Source organism: Sorex fumeus, unplaced genomic scaffold, assembly GCF_029834395.1.
Source record: "Sorex fumeus unplaced genomic scaffold, SorFum_2.1 ptg000063l, whole genome shotgun sequence".
NCBI lineage: Eukaryota > Metazoa > Chordata > Mammalia > Eulipotyphla > Soricidae > Sorex > Sorex fumeus.
In genome coordinates, this window is record NW_026606120.1 from 62,866,091 (window position 1) to 62,886,549 (window position 20,459).

The window sequence follows — 20,459 nt, forward strand, 5'->3', positions numbered from 1 at the left end:
TGGCAAACGAGACAGTGTCCCTGATTCTTGATCGTCGACGGATGTCGGAACTCCGGATTCTTTCTCTCATTTGAGTGAAACGTGACATTCCAAGCATAGCTCTTTCAATTCCTCTTTGGGAGATCCGAATAGCGTTCTCATCCTGTCTGCGTAGGGCCCAGGTCTCTGAGACATATGTTAAGGCAGGAAGAACAGTGGAATCAAAGAGATGTGCCCGGAGCCGGAGGTTCTTCGTCCTCTTAGCTATTTCTTCGACGTTCTTGAAGGCGTTCCAAGCCGCTCTCTTCCTCCTGCGCAGCTCGGGTGCCAGGTCATTCCAATAACAAACGAGACTCTGGCATGCTAACTAGTTATGCGACCCCCGAGCGGTCGGCGTCCCCCAGCTTCTTAGAGGGACAAGTGGCGTTCAGCCACCCAAGATTTTTTTTTTTTTTAATTTATTTATTGAATCACTGTGGGAAAGGTTACAAAGCTTTCAGGTTTATGTCTCAGTCATGCAAATATCAAACACATTTCCCTTTACCAATACTTATTTTTTACCATGAAGAACCCCAATAAAACCCCACCCCCCACCCCTCCCCGTCCCTGTGAAGCAGATGAATTCTAGTTAACACTCTATCTGCTTTGATTAGATTCATTGTTTCAATAAAAGATTCACCACTATTATTTAGAGTTTACCCCCCCCCCAAATCAGACATGCTGAAAAAGCATTGTGAAGTGATTTGCTTTCTACGGCTGGGTTCAAGAATTAAATGTTGGTTTTGGATTTCTGCTCTTTTACCTATTGACCCTGGAAGTATTTCTACTGAAAGTCAGATAGTTAAGAAATTGGTTTCTGTGTTCTGGAGTCCTGGCCGTGCTGGAGAGCCGCTCGCGGGGGGAAACCGAAGCCACCCAAGATTGAGCAATAACAGGTCTGTGATGCCCTTAGATGTCCGGGGCTGCACGCGCGCTACACTGACTGACTCAGTGTGTGCCTACCCTACACCGGCAGGCGCGGGTGACCCGTTGAATGTGACCTAAAAAGAAAAAAAAAAAAGGTTTAATATAAATGATTTAATTCATTATTGAAATTGTAAAAAATCCCTTTATTTCATTACTGAAATTGTATAAAATCCCTTAGCAAGCTAGGCTTGCTAAATATACCTTTCTTAATCGAACAGAGGGCAATCATAAGTGACATGAGTGAGGGCCCTGGGCCTATTTTATAATATATTTGTTTAATATATGTATCCATTTCTTTATGTGATATTTATAGATGGGTTGAATTGAAAAGGACTTCAACTTACTGAGCTTTTATTGCTTTTTCTAAAAATAACATTAATTCACGAGTCAGCTGATGACAGCGTGAGGCTCTTTGGGGGAGCTTTAAAGACAGAAAGATGGTCTTTAAAGCTTGGCTTTGAGGACAGAAGGACTTAGCGCTGCCTCAGCATCTAAATCATCAACTTGACCATGACCTTGACCCCTCTCACTCCCTTATTTGTGAGATGATTAGCATTGCTAGCTGCCACACACTCCAGACCTTATTCTTCATGCTTTACCACACCCTGAATGGTTGGTTGCTGTCATCTTCTTTTCACAGGGAAGGAAAATCAAGAGCACAAAGGGAAAGTGATTTGCCGAAGCTTCCCTTGCTAGAAGGAGGTGAAGCCAGGACATGGGCTTCTGGCTCCAAAGTCAGCTTGGTGAGAGGAAAAAAAGTCCATCAGCTTCTCATTATGCCACTTGCTTATTTCCCTGAATTATTGAGGAGGTTGGGACTGGGCGGGGGGGGGGGGGGAGTTCAAAGGTCTTGAGCTCCTGCTTCGCATGCAGGAGATTTGGGGTGTCCCAGGCACCACCAGGAGAGGATACCCCCACCACCATGACTGATCTTAGAGTAGCCCCTGGCCACTACTGGGTGCGGTCACAAAACAAAACAAAGAAAGTGAAGTCATTGGTAAGGTCAAATTAGACTGGTGAGTGGGCTTCAGAAACAAACATCATTAAAAATTGTGTGAATATAAGAGACTGTTGATTCTCCATGAAGCAGCAGGGGTATACACTGAAGCTACAGATAAACACTCACACAACCACCTATCTGGCTGTATCCTTTGTGTGTTTCTCTGTCCGTCTCCTTCAGTGCAACATCTATCATGTGTTGTTTTCTCAGATGCTGGCTTTGAAACCTCTGTTATGCAAGGATAATATTTTTCTTTGGGACAAACATTCATAGGGGCACGGAAGAAGCTCTTTTTGTGGTCAAAACAAACACTTGGACAGTCAGATGCATTTAGCATCTTTTGGTGAGGGATGTTGCTCAGAGCACAAACAGCCCAGCCCGGCCTCCAGGCGGCTGCCTTCAAGTAGGCTGGCATGGGGCAGGGTGTTCATTCCGCAGCAGCTCAGGCAGCGGGCAGGATGAAGGGCTTCTTGCTGCTGGCGCTGTCCCTCACCTTGCTGACTGTCTTCTCAGGTAAGTGCTAACCCGGAAACCCAGCCTGTTTCTGTGTGGGTGTGATAAACCAAAAGAAGCCTCCTTGATATATTGTATTATTATTATTATTGTTGTTGTTATTTTGCTTTTTGGGTCACACCTGGTGATGCACAGGGGTTACTCCTGGCTCTGCACTCAGGAATTCCTCCAGGGGGTGCTCAGGGGACCATATGGGATGCTGGGAATCGAAACTGGGTCGGCCGCATGCAAGGCAAATGCCCTACTCGCAGTGCTATTGCTCCAGCCCCTTGATATATTTTTTTAAGTTTTGTTTTTTCATTTCAAAGAACATGTAACAAATAATGATTTAATTATGCGGTCCCTCCACCTCACCCCAAGAACATGGAAAAATTCTAGAATTCATCTCATTTGAGATCACGGTCCTCCCGTTGTTCATCGATTTGCTCGAGTGGGTCCAGTAATATCTCCATCATGAGACTTGTTGTTACTGTGTTTGGCATATCTAATACGTCACGGGTAGCTTGCCAGGTTCTGCCTTGCAGGCGAGATACTCTCGGTAGCTTGCCAGGATCTATGAGAGGGGCGGAGGAATCGAACTTGGGTGGGCCATGTTGGCCGCTTGTAAGGCAAACGCCCTACTGCTGTGCTATTGCTCCAGCCCTCATTTGAGATAACATTTAAAATAATATTTAATTGTTTTGGGGCATTTTTGAAAGTGACAATTCATCTTTACCTTCTTTTTTTGGGGGGGGGGTCATACCCGGCGATGCTCAGGAGGGTTACACCTGGCTCTGCACTCAGGAATTACCCCTAGCAGTGCTCGGGGAACCATATGGGATGCTGGGAATCGAACCCGGGTTGGCCACATGCAAGGCAAATGCCATACCCACTATGCTAGCATTCCAACCCTATCGTTACCTTCTTTTTATTTATTTTATTTAGTTCTTTTTTTTGTTAGTTTTTTGGCCACACCCTGTGATGCTCAGGGGTTACTCCTGGCTCTGGGCTCAGGAATTAAATACTCCTGGCAGATAGCAAATGGGCTGAGAGCACACAAAGCATGCTGAAAGCCTTGGTTCAGCCCCCAACACCACATGGTCCACCCTTCCCTGAGCACCACGGGGATCCCGTGAGCACAGCCAAAAAAAGATTTTGTAAAATTTTGATAATTTTGTATAACATTTAAGAAAAATTTTCAAAAATGTTTTTCTTCGGTTCTCTGGCCAACGCTTTTCTGGGACCCACGGGGGTTATTTTGGTAGGATTCTTTTTTTCATCCCCAATACACTAAATCAAGCTTTGTTGATGGAAAAATGTCCAGTGACAATAAGGTTTTATTAAACTTGGTAATTGCACATGGACCCTCCAAAGAAAATAGTATGATCATGAAATTATATGAGCTTTGAATATACACAAACTCTCTAAGAGATATTCTCATAATAAATGTCCATCAAATCTGGATGATTCCACGAACTTTAAAAAGATAGTAATGGACTAGAGCTATAGTAAAGCAGGTAGGGCACTTGCCTTTTATGTGGCCAACCCGGGTTCGATCCCCAGCATCACATATGGTCCTCTGAGCACCTTCAGGAATAATTCCTGAGTGCAGAGCCAGGAGTAACCCCTGTGCAACACCCGGTGTGACCCAAAAAGAAAAAAAAAATCTTTTCAAGGACCTAGCCAGGGCATCAGTAACTCTGTGTGAGTTGTGCTGTGTTCCTGGGTTGGAAACAATTTAGAATTCCTTCCGGAGCCCTCTGGACTCCCCTTGGGGCCCATCCCTGTGAAAGAGCATTTGTGTTTTAACGGATGAGGATCTGGCACATCCTTTGCCTTGCATTGTGAGATAGGGCATGATGGCATGTGTCCCAGAGTTCCCAGGCCCCTTCCTGACTTTTCCAGAGGCTTCCCCGATTCTGACGGAAAAGCAGGCTAAGCAGCTCCTGAGATCCCGGCGCCAGGACCGGCCCAGCAAACCCGGCTTCCCCGACGAACCCATGCGGGTGAGTGCTGCTGGCCCAGGTGGAAGGCTGAGGGGTTGGGATCAGAGATACTATGAAACACGCTGCCCAAACACTAATGTTAAACAATGTCTGACATTCATTCATTCATTTTCCTGGGCTGATCCAATCCAGGGTCTTCTGTGGCTAAAACCAACCCAGGTAGCTCAGGGCCCAAGGCAGGAGTTCATCCTGGAAGGCGCCCCCTCCTCTCTCAGGGCTCATTACCCCCACAAGTATTCAGACTGGGACCACCGGGTCACTGTGAAGCTGCATGCACACCTTTGGGATGTGGTTGAAGGGAGAAAAATCACAGAGACCCTTTTATGGTAGAGGCAAATTCTGAACGAACCTGGCATGCCTGGGGAAGGATGGTCGCGTCCACACTGTAACTGGGACAGACCTGCCACGTGACAGTGGAAGCACTGGGGCCCAGGGGACGCTGCTGGCTGTCCCCCTGAACGTGCAGCTGGTGAATTATGCCTGGTGGCTGGTGCCAACCATCTTCTCACCTTCCCTGGGGCATGAGGGTGACATCATGTGGACTCCTCTAGGGGTTCCACCTGCTCCTCCTCCCCACTTCCTCCTGTGCCCTGCTTATTTGGGGGGTACCAGACCCTGACCCACTGGGGCTGGGTGACCCTCCTATGCTGCAAGCGCTGACATTGGTCCAGTTTGGGCCCCCCAGGTGAGGGTGGGTAACAGTGACCCAGGACAGGTAGGAAGGACTGGGAAGGAGCATTTGGGCTGCATCCAGGCTGGCCACAGCACGTAAGTGGGGCTCTGGGCTCTGCCACGTGACTGTGGTCCCAGGCCAGGAAGGAGGCTCCAAGAGGGGTCCCGAAAACCCAGGCGCTTTCTCTCCTCAGGCTGCCCTGCTGTGCCAACCCCTCATCCCGAGTCTGTCCTTCCTTTGCTCTCATTGCCTTCTCCTTCTTATAAATTGCTGAGAGCAAAATGGGTCTTGTAGAGAGAGGGGGTTTGACCCCAGTGATTACACAGACCTCCCCCAGTCTCCCAGCGCTGCTGATGTATCTGTGAGAGAGGCCTCACACTGTCAGCAGGAACGAGGCGGGGTAAGGTGGGTGCTGTGGCTGTGGGGCTAGGGCCGCCGCCAGGCTTCCATCCTGCCATGGGAACCAGGAGTTAGTGTCCGAGACCCCTTCTGGAGAGCCAGCCCGTCTTTGCCTGGAACACCCCATGCCTTTTCTTTTTGTGTGTGAACCAGCTGCTGACAGATGTCCCTTTGTTCAGGAGAAGGGCAAGGCGGATGTACCTTCTGTGCTCAGAATTGCACAGTGTGGGGCTGGAGAGACAGCACAGCAGGTAGGGCGGTTGCCTTGCATGTGGCTGACCGAGGTTCAATTCCCAGTATCCCGTGTGGTCCTCTGACCCTGGCAGGAAGTGTGCTCTGAGTGCAGAACCAGGAGGAACTCTTGAGCACCACTGGGGTGGCCCCAAAGCAAACAAACACAGAATTACACAGAGTGTATAAGGGCATGTGTGTATGTGTGTGTGTGTATATGAGGATGTGTGTGTGTACGTAAGGGTTTGTATATGGTGCTTGCGTGCCTATTTGTGACAAAAGCATATAGATGTGTGTATGTGTGTGTGTGTGTGACTGTGTAGAAGGATGTGTGTATATGCGAGAGTGTGCATGTGCGTGTATGCGAAAGTATATGTGAAAGCAAGCATATGTGGGTGTGTATGTGACTATGTAGGATGTGTGTATTTGTGAGAGATTGTGTGTGTGTGAATGTATGTGTATGTGAGCGTTTGTGACTCTGGATGAGAGTGTATGTATATGTGAGTTTGTATCTGTATGTGTGTATATGTGAGTGTGTGTGCCTGTGTGTGTGTAAGAGAGAGAGAGTGAGACTATGATTGAGGGTCTATATATGTGATGGCCTGTGTATGGGTGTGTTCAGAATTGTGTTTGTTTGAGGGTGTGTTTTGCAAAGACTTGGTAGAGTATTTTTCCAGAGGGCTGATTCCACTGCCCGCCTTCCTCCACTTTGGGTCTGACAGGAAGGACAGGAGGTGATGTTGAAGGGCCTTTGGGACCACGCGGGAAGGCGCGGGCTGTCACACAGAGTTGGCAGACAGTGGATGCTCCGCAGAGCAAAGTAATGAGGGCTCCAGAGCTGAAATGCAGGCGGCGCCGCTTAGAGGGTTAGCACGCAGCCACTGACGCACTGGCCTTGGGATCCCGCTGGACATGGAAAATGCAAAGTGACATATTTGGGCTTGTGCTTGCACGGCCTTGCCTCAGGACCCAGGAGGCAAACAGGTGGAAGTGAATACACACGTGAACACAGGGGATAGTTTAGGGGAGGAATTGTGAGCCCTGGAGAACTGAGCCCCCAGACTCTGCCCACTGACTTAGAATCACGGAGAAATAATCAGCATGCCAGGCTGAATATTCTGTTCTACTGCTCTGTCTTTAAAGGCAGCTCTACAGAAAACCCTTCCAGAGCAGGGAGAGAGGTAAAGACCTGGTGTTTGGGGAGGTCTTAGCAATCCAGAAGGAAAACAAGTGTGAAGATTTGCAGGGGTCTCTCCCCATCGGTGTCTGGTAAATGGTGTTTATAATCTTGACACTTGTTTAAATGTCGGTCACTCGTGGCTTCTGTGGAATTATAGGCTGTTTGGACAGAGGTCTAGACCGGCTCTGCCCACACGTCCAAGGGCCGGGCTATTCTAACAGCATGCATCCTGCCTGTTTGCTGCAACAATAGTTCTCTGCGTGGTGTACAGGACAAAATGCTATAGAAGCGATCACTTGTGTGTCGTGTGTGGTGGTGTGTGTGTGTCTGTGTGTGTGTGTCTGTGTGTGATTCCTGCACCTTACTGGGGCCCCACACAAGGGAAGGGAGGGCCCGAGGGGACGGGGAGAGACCACACAGAGACTGAGGCGCCAGCACTGGATCTAAGACTTGCAGCCTCCAGAGCGATAAGAATGAGGCTCGTTGAGCGCTCCAGTCCAAGGGGATTAAGACCCATCACGACTTATTTATTTAGCTCCTCCCTAAACAAAGGCCATTCCAGTGTGGGATGAAGACCCTCATACGCGGTGTGTGTGTATATGCGTATGTGTATGTGTGTGTATGCGTGTGTTATGCATGCGTGTATGCATGCGTGTATGCATGTATGTATGTATGTGTGTATGTGTGTATGCATGTGTGTATGTGTGTGTATGTATGTATATGCATGTGTGTCTGTGTGTATGCATATGTGTGTGTGTGTTTCCATGGTCAGGTGAGTGACTCAGAGGCCTTGCACAATTTTCATTGAAATGGGGCAGTTGTGACAACATACGTCCAGCTGTCACAGAGACTGCAAAGTTCCCACCAGCAGCACCTGGCCAACCTCTTCTTATCACCAAGTTCTGCATGCGCAATTTTCAAAATGGAAAAGTATTAAAGTTTTAAGAGAAAGATCATCTCTCTACTCTTTTCTTTGTATATCTGAATGGAGACATGTTGCCAAACAATCGTGACAGTATTTTCTTGGTGATAAGATTTGGAGCAATTCGTTACTTTCATCTGTATGCTTTTTGCTATTACTCAGTGTATTAGCTCCCAGCAGATATTCGGGCTGCCATAACAAAGTCTCATAAACAGCAGAGCTTAAAATAGCAGACATTTATTTTCTGGCTGGGGATATTGCTCAACGATAGACTGCATACAATACATACACGGGGCGGTGGGTTCTGTTCCTGGCACCACACACACACACACACACACACACACACACACACACACACACACACGCGCGCGCGCGCGCCTGCATGCATGCATGCACAGAGTTTATTTCTTACTATTGTAGAAACTAGAAGTTCCATTTCCAAGTGTTGGCAAAGTTGGTTCATGGTAAATGATCACTTTTTTGAGAGTCTGTTGTTTTCTTCCTTTCCTACCAGGAACTACAGCATCCCTCTAGCTTCATGCTTCCCGCATAAGACAGATGCTTTTGACTTAAAAAAAAAATCTCTCCCTTTTAGATGACTCCCAACAGTTTGGGTAAAGGACCTTTTCTTTCCTTTAAAAAAAATGTATTTATTTATTTTATTTATTTTTTTCTTTTTGGGTCACACCCGGTGATGCACAAAGGTTACTCCTGGCTCTGAACTAAGGAATAACTCCTGGCAGTGTTCAGGGGACCATATGGGATGCTGGGACTAGAACCCAGGCCGGCTGAGTACAATGCAAACACACTACCCGCTGTGCTATCACTCTAGCCCCTCCTTTTTTTTAAAAATATAAGAGTATAATATTTATTCAGCCATTGATTAAACTGATCAAATTGGGCATGAGCTCTACATTACTCTCAAAAAATTTTTTTAATTAAAATATTTTTTTAATTGAATATCTGTGAGAGAGACCATTACGAAGCTGTTCATTATTGGGCTTCAGTCATACAATGATCCAGCACCTGTCCTTCCTCCAGTGTTCATTTCCCACCACCACTGGCCCCTGTTTCCCTCCCACCATCCCCCAACACGCTACCCCCACCCCCAGTCTCCCTCTATGTGATGGACTTTGAGTAAACGACTTTTCATCTCTCTGCTGGTCCTCAGCACCCAACAGTGTTTCATGTTTACTAGATGCTCCTTTGATTCCTTTCTTTGTTTCTGTCCAGGGGCGAAATTTTGTAGGACTTAACTCTTCCTAGAAGCTGGAGGTTATTTCAAAGAAATCTCTTCTATGGCCTCCCTTAAATTTGTTAAATTTCTCTTAATCATCCCCAATTTTAGTGAAGAAATTATTTGCCAACTGCTGGGCGAACCTCGGAAATTCTTGAAAGAGATGGCACGCAGGCTGAAATGATGTCTTTTGTGATCGTGTTCCTAAGTGCTTGCACACCCTGGGAATATGCTTTCTGCTTTGGCCTGTGTTCCTTAAAGGAATGTTCTCGTTGGGCTAGTATAAATCACATTAGCTTTATTGTACGCCGTCTTTGTAAAATATGCTTTCATGTTTAGCCCCTTGACAAATGTATGTAGTAATTCCATTACCCTTTTGTTCCCCCATGATCTCAAAGACCCGTTGGGAGAGATGGAGATGAAAATTACTGCACATACCACACCCCTCAGCCTTCTTCCAGGGCTGAGGGTCTCTGCACCCCTAAGATCTGAGCCACCTTCTGCCTCTGTAATTACTTTACGTTTACTGATGAGTCAAAGAACGCGTTCAAATGTTGGTAGGCCTTTAATTCCGTGCAAATGTCCTGGGAAGGATTTGGGCTTCTGGAAAGGGCTGCCTCAGTGACAGGCTTTCCGTTTTATGATTATTCTCCATTTAGACTATGTGCTGGTGGGTATTAATTTCATTCTCACTCCAGTGCTCCAAAAGGGAGAGCTTCCATCCTCTCCTCTGATTACTGAGGAATTGTTTCCTTAAATCATTACAGTTGGCAGAGAACACAGATACTGGTTTTTGTTTTGCTTTATTTTTATTTTTTTTCTCCTTGAAGAAAGGGATCTAAAAAAAATAATAAAGCTTATTTTCCATCTACCCCTTCTTTCTTGATCCAGGAACATTTGAGATTATCATTAATGCTGGGTCATTTCTAACTCGGCCAACACAATTGTTGAGTTTGTGGTTTTCAGCAGATTTGCAGTTTGGCTTTTCATCTTTGACTAATGATTGCTTTTAGGCCTTTGTGGCATATTCATTTTCCTAAGGTTTTAAATAAATAGTGAACTGTCATGGAAACCAGTGCTCATTTCTTTCTCTCTCTGTGCGTGTGTCTGGGATGTTTTGCTTCAATAGTGACTTCAGCTGCTAAATTAGGGGTGTGAAATCTATACCCCTCTTTGATGCCTTTTTGGTACCTTTGGCCTGGACCATTCTAATGAGTGAAATGACAGAGATCAAGGAAGCGAAGCGAGTGAGGAGGATCTGCTCAGATGACTGAGAACGAACAGTCGTTTAGTTTATGCCTTTACTCCTTTGTGCTTTTCTTTTTTCTTTTCCTTTGTGTGTGTGTGTGTGTGTGTGTGTGTGTGTGTGTGTGTGAGGTCCTACTAAGTGTGGAGCACAAGGCATACCTGGGACAGCTGCAGGCTTGACCAAGAGGGACAGGGATGATGTTTAGGACGATTTGCCAATGAGCACATCCTTGTGAGTCACATAAATGCTGTGGGTCGGTGGGGAAGTTGGTCATACTGCTCATCTCAGCCGAAAAGGAGCTGCAGGAGGCTGCCAGGCTCCGAAGAGCAGATAAAACTTTTCCAAAAATCCAGACATTCCCTGGAGAACTCCAATTTTATCATTCCATAACAAGTACTGTTGGTTGTTTGCCTTGAAGTGACAGGCTCACTTAGCTCACCTTCGGGAGGACGCCTGCCAGACCGACACCCGAAAACGCAGCTCTGTGCTCCTCCTGGTCACCAGCAGTTGCCTTTTGTCCTGCAGCAGAAAGCTTGTGTCTGCAGCCCCAGCCATTCCCCTGCTTGCCAGGGTGTCCTTCCTTCCTTCCTTCCTTCCTTCCTTCCTTCCTCTTCCTTTCTTTCTCTCTCTGTTTCTTTTTTCTTTTTTTAATTGAATCACCATGAAATAGAGCATTGCAAAACTTTTCATCATTGGGCTTCAATCATACAATGTTCCGACACCCATCCCTCCACCAGTGTAATTTCCCAGCACCAAGGTTCCCAGTTTCCCTCCCACCCTACCCAGCCTGCCTCTATGACAGGCACCTCTCTTCTCTCTCTCTGTCTCTCTCTCTCTCTCTCTGTCTCGCTCTCTCTCTCTCTTTATTTTTCTCTATCATTTTAGGCATTGTGGTTTGCAATACAGATGCTGAAAAGTTATCATGTCTATCCCTTTACCTAGTTCTAATATTCAGTTCTTGTCCAGAGTGATCATTTACAACTATTGTTGTCATACTGGACCCTCCTCTAACTTTTCTACCCTCCACCCACCCACACACACTTGTAGTAATTTCCAGCCATTGAGCAGTCCTCCTGGTCTCCAGGGTGTTTTTCCGGTTTGTCTGTTGTTTTTCATATATATTTGATTTGGGGGCCACATCTGGCAGTGCCGGGGATTGAGCCTGGGGCTCCCCTCTGCAATGCATGCTCTCAAACCTTCTCAGCCATTTCCTTGACTCCTCCAGGGTATTCTGCAGTGAATCTAGCATGGAGAGTCCTCCTCTCTTTTTTTGATAGTTTGTGAGTGCAGGACAGTGAGGCAGATGCTAACTCCTAGGTCTGTTGGTGCCGGGAGTGGGGAGGGCCTGTCACATGGCGAGAAGGCAAATTGCATTTAGACCTTGTAGACCCCCAGTGGGGAGCACGACTGAGCAGGGCGACTGATTTCAGTCTGGTGTTCCCAGGAGAGGTGCTAACTGCACAGCCCCTGGGCCTGCTCAGGTCTTACCTATCAGTCACCCAGCTTCCTGGGGAAATTTTTTACAAAGGCAGCCACTTGCAGAGGTGGGACTGAGGGAACCCTCTCAGAAAGGCAGGATCTCTGGACCCTGCATCTTCACCTTCTCTCCCAGTAAAATCCCCGCGGTGTTCTTCTCTCTCCTCTGACCACGCCAAAATTTAAACCAAGCAGAAACCTAGCTCTTGGATGCAGAGAACAGAATGAGGTTGACGAGTGGTGATGGGAAGATGCAACTATATGGCACAGAGAGATGGAAACTAGACTTTTGGAAGCAGTTATTGTAAGATTCATGATCTTGAATTATAATGCCATACCCCTGAAATTTGTAGAATGCTATCAAACTCATGTCAACTCAATAAGCACTTATTTAGAAAAACAGCACTGAAAGCCCCATACTGATGGCCCTTGAGGGGCAGGAAAGGGGGACAGTTGCCAGGAGAATTGGCTGGACCAGACGGTTTACCTGTTGTGATGACTCAGAGAGCTGCTCAGGGACTAGGAACCCCCCACCTCTCTCTCCTCCTCCCTCTAATCCCTGAATCCACTGGGAACACCCAGGGCCAGGTCATGTGTGATCTCAGAGGTCAGCCTTTCTGGTGGCTGGGGCCCAAGCGGGCTCATGGGGCAAATCAACGCTCTGTGTGGAGCACAGGACTTGGTCTGTGTCATTCCATTGGACCCTGACAACCCAATGGAGTCAGTGTTAGTGCCACACCTGTCTTGCAGATGGACAAATTAAGGCAGAGTTCAAGGAATGTTGGCGTTTGACCCAGACCCAAGCTCAGACCCATGGGACCCTTTGGCCTCTCCATGCATGGCTAAGCCTGGGGAGGGTAGTGGGGTGAGTGGTTTCTTGGGGACAGTCGAAGAAACAAAGTGAATGCCTGGCAAGTCTCTGTTCCAGAAATCCACACTGCTCCTGTTCCCCTCCCCCCCACCCCTTTGCTCTCTTGTGGTCCAAACTTCCCAGGACTGGGAGGGACAGGGTAGGGTCAGCCCCCAAATCAAGGATGGGCCTGGCAAAGAAGCATCATTGGGTCCCCAGGGCATCCTCTCCTCATCGCCTCTCCACAGCTACCCGTGGGGGTGTGGACAGGCCCCAGCTACTTGGGTGGGGATGTAGTTCTATGGGTTAAATGGAAACAATGAAGCATCAGAAAGCATTCAAGATCCATGGGTTCTAGGGGAAAAGGAAACAGTTTCAGGAAAATCCCACACCTTTTACTTCATGCCTTTATAGCCATGTCAAAAAGATTTGAAAACAACTCCAGGTGGTCAAATTTCTAGAAACTTAAGATCTTCAAATTGTAAATTGGACCCTTTTGCTCCTTTGCTGAAAGTTTTCCAGAGCTATAGAAGTGGCTGTACTCTCCCAGGGAAAAGTGCCTCTTGGCTGACAAATGGCTGGCTGCTTCCGGTAACCTAACGGCTTTATACGGATGTTTTACACCTTCTTTGCAATGCTTTGCACCCCATAATTATAGCACCCAGAATTCTTTCTGGGCAATGCCGACCCACCGCATACATCCTCTAATTAAAAATTATATGTATTCCCCTTCGGGAGTAACATCAAGATCTTATGCAAATATGCTAGCTTAACCCTGTGGCTCTTCCATTAAAGACTAGGATGTGTGGGGCTTGGGCTTGAGCCTGGGTTCAAACCTTAGCACTCTGAGCACAGCCAGGAACACTCCTTGAGTACTGTTGCAGGAGTAACAGTAATAGCCAGCATTTAGACCCAGTAATTTCTGGCCGGCAGTACTCGTAAGTACCACCAGGCTTGGTGAGTTCATGCAAAGGTTAAGGCTCTTGCCTTGCATGTGGCTGAGACAATGATTCATTCTAGTTCCAGCATCACATATGACCCCTTAGGTACAGTCCCTGAGCATAGAGCCAAGTATGCCCCCCCACCCCCCACCAGAGAGAAATCACTGCCAAGTAGAGTGACCCTGGGGAAGTCTTCAGAGCTCTGGGCTTATTGAAAAAGGCTCCCTGGAAGATGTCACAGTAAAGTTGAGGCCTGAAAACTCAGAAAGGGGGAGGCAGGGAACAGAGGTGATATGGAGTGTTCCAGGCTGAGAGCAGAGCAGAGCCTATGCCAAGGGAAGAGAGCACAAAAGCTCAAGTGGGGTGGGGGTGGGGGCCAGAGAGAGAGTGCAGTGGGTAGCGCTCTTTCCTTGTATGTGTCTGATCAGAGTTAGATCCCTGGAACCCCGTATGGTCTTTCTGGGCCTGTCAGGAATGATCTCTGAACACAGTCTGAAGTAAGCCTAGATAAGAGAGCAAGAGAAATTTCCCACTTTTTTCATACCACCTTCTATTTTTACATGATTTCAATAACAGGAGTGATAGCATAGTGGGTAGGGCATTTGCCTTGCACGCGGCCCACCTGGGCCGACCCCGGTTGGATTCCTCTGCTCCTCTCAAGAGCCTGCCAAGCTACTGAGAGTATTGCGCCTACATGGCAGAACCTGGTAAGCTATCCATAATGTATTCAATATGCCAAACACAGTAACAAGAAGTCTCACAATAGAGACGTTACTGGTGCCCATTCGAGCAAATCGATGAACGATGGGAGGACAGTGCTACAGTGCTTCAATAACAGGGATCTGTATCACTATTATAATAAAATCAAATCAAGGGGCTGGAGTGATAGTACAGCAGGTAGTGCATTTGTCTTGCACGTGGCTGACCCAGGTTCGATTCCCAGCATCCCATATGGTCCCCAGAGCACCGTCAGGAGTAATTTCTGGCTGACAGTCTGTCACAGAACAAGTCCTACTCTTCCCAGAAGAGCCAGCAATTATGCTTCTTGATATTTACCCACAGGAATGGAAGACGTGATGTGAAGACAGAATTCTACACACAGATGGTTATAGGCCCTTTATGATGGTTATAGACCCTTTATTCCTGATTGTCAAGACTTGAAAGCAACTGAGATGCCATCCAAGGCATGAAGAGATAGAGCGTGTGTCATCCTTAGTGTGTGTCATTCTTACGGAAGAAGAGGATTTGGAAGAGGAGTTATCAAGTCATACAAAGTCCTAGGAGAAGCTCAAATCGCTATTTCTAAGCAAAAAGAAAAAGGGGCAGCTGTGGAGTCCAACTTCTTAAATAGGCAATTATGTAGATGGTAAAAAAAATTAATGGTCGCAGGGATGAGGTGGGGATGATGGCTGAATGGGCAAGAAAACTGCCCTGCACAAGACTGCAGAGGGGGCATAGCCAGCGTTCAGACCCACAGCACGAACGCCACCAAGAGAGACAGGTTCCCGAGAAACTTGGAGTCAGAAGTGACCGTCAGTGACAGAGGGGAGGGCAGGAACTCTCCTTGCTATTGGGGCCCCAGGGGAGGTGGGGGATCCTCCAGGGAGTGACCCTCACCTCCTGCTCAGAGCACTACTATGTTGCACTACGATTTGTTGTTTTGGGGCCACAATCACACCAGCTGTGCTCAGAGTTTTCTCCAGACTCTGTGCTCAGGGATCACTCCTGACCAGTGCTTGGGGGTCCCATCTGCGGTGCTGAGGATTGAACCTAGTTCGGGAGTTCCTGAGGTGTTTTATTGTTTTATTCCTAGTAACATTTTTCTTTTTTTAAGGAGTTAGTTTTATTTGATAATTGTACAGCAACTCCAGCTTTGTCACGGATACTCTTTTTTTTAAAAAGATGATTTTTGTGTGTGTGGGGTGGAGTGAAGAGGAGGTCTCCCAAGGGGATCCTCCAGCTATGCATGTTTTGGGTCTCATAAAGTTATTCATGCATGAGAAATGCATGAGCAGTGGGCGGCCAGGAGAGTCACTCATATTGCCCAGGACTGCAGTCATGCAGTAAGCCGGCCTCTGTGACTCAGCTCTCCTTTCACTTAGCATGCTTTCTTTCTTTCTTTCTTTCTTTCTTTCTTTCTTTCTTTCTTTCTTTCTTCCTTCCTTCCTTCCTTCCTTCCTTCCTTTCTTTCCTCCTTCCTTCCTTCCTTCCTTCCTTCCTTCCTTCCTTCCTTCCTTCCTTCCTTCCTTCCTTCCTTTCTTTCTTTCTTTCTTTCTTTCTTTCTTTCTTTCTTTCTTTCTTTCTTTCTTTCTTTCTGTCTTACCTTGCAGTTCTCAGGATTTCCTCCTGGCTCTGTGCTCAGGCATCACTCCTGGTGAGCTCAGGGGACCAGGTGGGGTGCCCAGGGATGGAACTATGTCAGCTGGGGTTGGTCCTAGGTCAGGGCTTTGTAAAGTCAGTGCCTTACTATTCTCCTGGGCCCTTCACACACAGCTTTAAGGTTCACCTACACCTTGGGATGTTCCAGCATGTTCTTTCTTTTTAACAGCCACATAATATTCCCCCTCCCCATACAGACATAACCACACTTTATTTTTCTGACCATGTATCTGTGTACAAAGTTGAGACTGGGAATACATTTTCCTTTCTCTTGGGCATGAAACTAGGAATTCAAGTGCTGGGTTCTATCTTAACTTTCTAACACTTTGAGGAACTTCCAAACTATTTTATAAAACTCTCCTTTACTCCTAGTAACATTTTTTTCTTTTTTAAAGAGTTGATTTTATTTGATAATAAATCACCCCTGGACACCCCCATCATTCTTGTTCCCATTTTCCTGTTAGGTGTGTGGGGAATGTCCCTGCACATCCAGATTGGTGGCTGTGATGAAGGTTCTGGATCACAGCTCCAGCGTCTGTATTTCTCTTGTTCTCAAAGTGCTACAAACATTCACTGGGGGTGGGGAACTTGTCATAAATGGAGACTGGGACCCCCACCCTGACCCACTGAATCAGAAACTCTGGTTGGGTGGAAGGCTGCCCACCACCACTCTACGTTCCTCTGAGGCTTGATGGATGTTGGAGGGTCCCTCCATGAGGGTATCCCTGAGGAGAGGCAGGTCTGGGAAGCCAATACCCAGTTGCAAAGTGGTTTATCTGTCCTCTTCGTCCCTGAGTGTCATATGCACCTTCCCACGGAGACCAACCTTCTGGCTCAGGCCAGTCAGAATTCTTGCTTTCACCCTCAACCTCTGCAGAGACACAGGCCTGTGCCTGACACCTGTCTGGCCGTGCCCACAGATGGCATCAGGTCCCACTGCAGCTGGCCGCGCACCCATGAAGCAGGGCTCACCTTGGGTTTGTTTCCACAGGAGTACATGCACCACCTCCTCCGCCTGGAGCACCGAGCTGAGGAGCAGTTCCTGGAGCACTGGCTGAACCCCCACTGCAAGCCCCACTGTGACAGGAACTTGGTCCATCCTGTCTAAGGGCTCGGGCCAGCTCCGGTAGGTGATTCTCCCCGGCCTGCCGAACTGGTGTGGGCGGGAGGACCCCTGAGAGCATGTTTCTGGAGAAGGCAGCTGGCTGGAGGTGGGAAGGGCAGTGGCAAGGGTGAGGCAGGAGAGGGCAGGGGGTTGGGGATGCAGTGAGCAGGGCTGGTGGTTGCAGGATCCGGGCAGGGATGATGCCACTCAGGAAAGACTGGTCCTGCTGGCCTTCCAGAACGATCTCTCTGGAGTCACGGTCTGGAGCAGGGGCCTGTGCAGATTGGGTCCCTGGCTGGGATGGGCTTCCGCCTCTCAGATGGGTTCAGCCTCTCCGCTGCCATCAGCAGCATCAGCGCCTCCTTACCTTCCTGCAACTAGAACTCCAGCCTGCCTCTGCCTGGTGCCTCAGTCTCCCCTCTTCCTCTTTTCCTCTTCTAGTCCACCTGAGTCCCTTGCATGCCTGCAAACCCTCCTCTGCACCTTTGGGCTCTGGGGGGCCCATTCCTGGTTCTCTCACCATCTCTCTGTCCCCTGCTCTTTGCCAAACCCTTTTCACATCCAGTGGAAGATGAAGAAGCCAAATGCGTTTTTGCTGGTTTAGCAGAGAGTGTCGTTCCTTCTGTGGGCCTCAGTGTGGACGAGCCCTGCATATTGTGCCGGGCTGTCGTTAGCGCCAAGAGGCACCCTCAGTCTTGGTGCTGTTGAGTGTGTTTTTGTGGGTAGTTACAGGGACTCCCTTTGCATTCCAAATGGGTGATACCCAAACCTGGCTCTAGCAGGTCAGAATGTTCCAGAAGGCCGGTAGTTGGCCCAGGGTGAGTGTGTCTGTGTGTGTGTGTATCTCTGTGTGAAGTGAATGTGTCTGTATAAATGTGTGCATGAGTATGTGAGCATATGTCTGAGTGTGTGTATGTGTGTGTGTGTGTGTGGGTGTGTGTGTGGTGCATGTGTGTGTTGGAGAAAGTATGAGTCTGGGTGAGTGAGTGTGAACATGTGAGAGTGAATGTGTATCTGTGAGTGTTAGTGCATCTGGGTGTGAATCTGTGTGTCTGTGTGTGGCCCTGAGTGTGTATGAGTGAGTGTGTTTGTGAGTTGCAAGTGTGTAAATGAGTGTGAATCTGTGTGAGGGTATGTGAAGTGAGTCTGTGTGTGAGTGCGTGTGTTTTGAGTGTGTCTCTGAATGTGTTTGTGTGAGAGTTAAGTCTGTATGAGTGTGTTTACACTTTGTGGTGTGTGTGTGTGTGTGTGTGTGTGTGTGTGGACTTGAAGTACACCTTCTCCCACCCTCCCCCCTCCTCCAGGAAATGATAGTCTGTGGCTGTTTCCTCCTTATGCCAAGTCTCTTCCTCCCTCACCCTCCTCTTCCTCAGCCTCCTCCTCCTAACGCTGGTTTCCCTTCTTTTTTCCAGCAGCCATTCAGATAAACATCAGCCTGGATGATGGCAGAACAGAACACGCATCTCCTTTCATCTTTTTGTCCCATGGAAACGGGTTTTCCTGTCCTGGGTGCTTGTCACCGGTGCCCTGGGGTGGGAGGGGGGGTAGCAGTCTCTGTGCAGTCTCAGTTTCCTGACCTACTTGACTCAGGATGACTAGCATCCCTGCTTGTCATTGGCTTGACCTTGCCCCCCGCTTGAATGGGTGTGGGGGGACTGTGCTGTGGGCTGGCGGGGACTGAGGGGCACCCACTCTTTGCCAGTTCCTTGCCCCTCATTTTCCCTGCTCTAATAAACCTTGCTGTTCAAGCTGCTCTGGGCAGCACCTCCTTCCCTTTCCAAGGAGAAAGCAGAGAAGACCCTCCCCGGTTTGGCTCCGAGAAGCTGCGTCCACCATACCCCGCTCTCTGAAGGAAAGGGTGGCCGAACGTCTCCAGCGGTTTCCCACGAGGAGAGGACCTGGTTCGAGCGGGGGCATCACTGGGTGCAGGGACCTTCAAGCCAGGCACACATTTCTTGTGAAAAGTGAAAAGTGGGTTCAGTGCCTGAATGTCTCTCCCACAACCCCCAGAGTCGGAGATCTGACGATCAAACAACCCCCAAAACAGATATGTGGAGGGCAAAAGAGTGGGCTGGGCTGGCCTAGGGAGGCTTAGGCACCCTCAAAAAATAGGCTGGAAGGGAGGCTGTTTGTGCATGTGTGTCCTGGCCCAGCCCTCTCCCTGGGGTTGGTGATGGCTGGGTACCAGACCCAGGCTCTAGGAACACCTGACTCTAGGGGTTCCCCAAGAAGGGGGAGTTGAAAATGCATGTGGGGTTTAACATTCAGGAGGTGGAGAGGATTGCTCTCTTCGATCTTTGCTCTCTTAAGTTTAGAATAGTGGAGAAGTAAATACAGGAGTCGGGCAGAGTCAATTTGATCACTGCTATTACCCACAGATCCTTTAATAAGTGAGCATTAGACTTATGATGTGCCTTTTCTAGCCATGCAGAGTTGCAGGCAGAACTGGAGAAGGGCAGGTGTGAGTTCTGACCTCCCCTGGGCCGAAGGAGTGGGAGGAATGGGGTGTCCTGGAGCACTGGAGTAGAGAGTGTTGGGGAGGAGTGTCCTGGAGCACTGGAGAGGAGAGTGTTATCAAGCACTGGGGAGAAGGGTGTCATGGAGCACGGGGGAGGAGAGTCTCATGAAGCACTGGAGAGGAGTGTCGTGGAGCACTGGAGAGGAGTGTAGGACTCCCCCAGAAGAGCGGCAGGTTTAGCCATGAGGCTCCCTCTTTGAACTTGCCAGAGAATCCTGGGGTGGGGCATGTTGCTGCTGGCTTCCACCTTGGGCAGCCATGAAACTCGGACCCCTCGCCTTTTGTAGCTGCCGTGTGTCTTCTGGGAGAGCAGCTTGCTATTGGTGTCAGTCCTGTTCCTTCTTTCATACAACCTTCATACCTCTTGAAGTACCCCAGGCCTCCAGCATGCAGAGCCCGGGCTGGGCCAGTTGAGCTGTCTCTCCAGCATGTGTGCATGTTTGGGTTCCGTTCCTCTGGCTCTATCTATGCCTGGGAATCGGGGCCGAGAAGCAAGGGGTAATTCTTCATTGAGTGGGCTGCGGAACTCCCCATCTCTCTATGTGGCCGTTCCATTTTCTGTTCCCATAAGCAATGGACGAGGTTTCCAATTTCTCTACTTCCTTGCTGACACTTGTTACCTTCTGCTTTCCTGAATAGAGCCACCCTACCGTGTGTGTGTGTGTGTGTGTGTCTGTGTGTGTGTGTGTGTTGCTTTACATTCTTTTTTTTTCTTTTTGGGTCACACCTGGCGATGCACAGGGGTTATCCTGGCTCTGCAATTATTCCTGGTAGTGCTCAGGAATTACTCCTGGTGGTGCTCGGGGGGTCATATAGGATGCTGAGAATCGAACCTGGGTCAGCTGCATGCAAGGCA

At 48.5% G+C, this 20,459-nt stretch overlaps 1 protein-coding gene across 1 annotated transcript; it reads left to right on the forward strand.

Annotated features, from left to right (window-relative positions):
• Nucleotides 1–2,403: 2,403 nt before the first annotated feature.
• Nucleotides 2,404–18,580, forward strand: CUNH17orf67 (chromosome unknown C17orf67 homolog). Its single transcript, XM_056128185.1, has 4 exons — nucleotides 2,404–2,458; nucleotides 4,343–4,443; nucleotides 16,972–17,106; nucleotides 18,498–18,580. The coding sequence occupies exons 1-3, from the start codon at nucleotides 2,404–2,406 to the stop codon at nucleotides 17,086–17,088; spliced, it is 273 nt and encodes a 90-aa protein (XP_055984160.1). The 3' UTR covers nucleotides 17,089–17,106; nucleotides 18,498–18,580.
• Nucleotides 18,581–20,459: the final 1,879 nt, after the last annotated feature.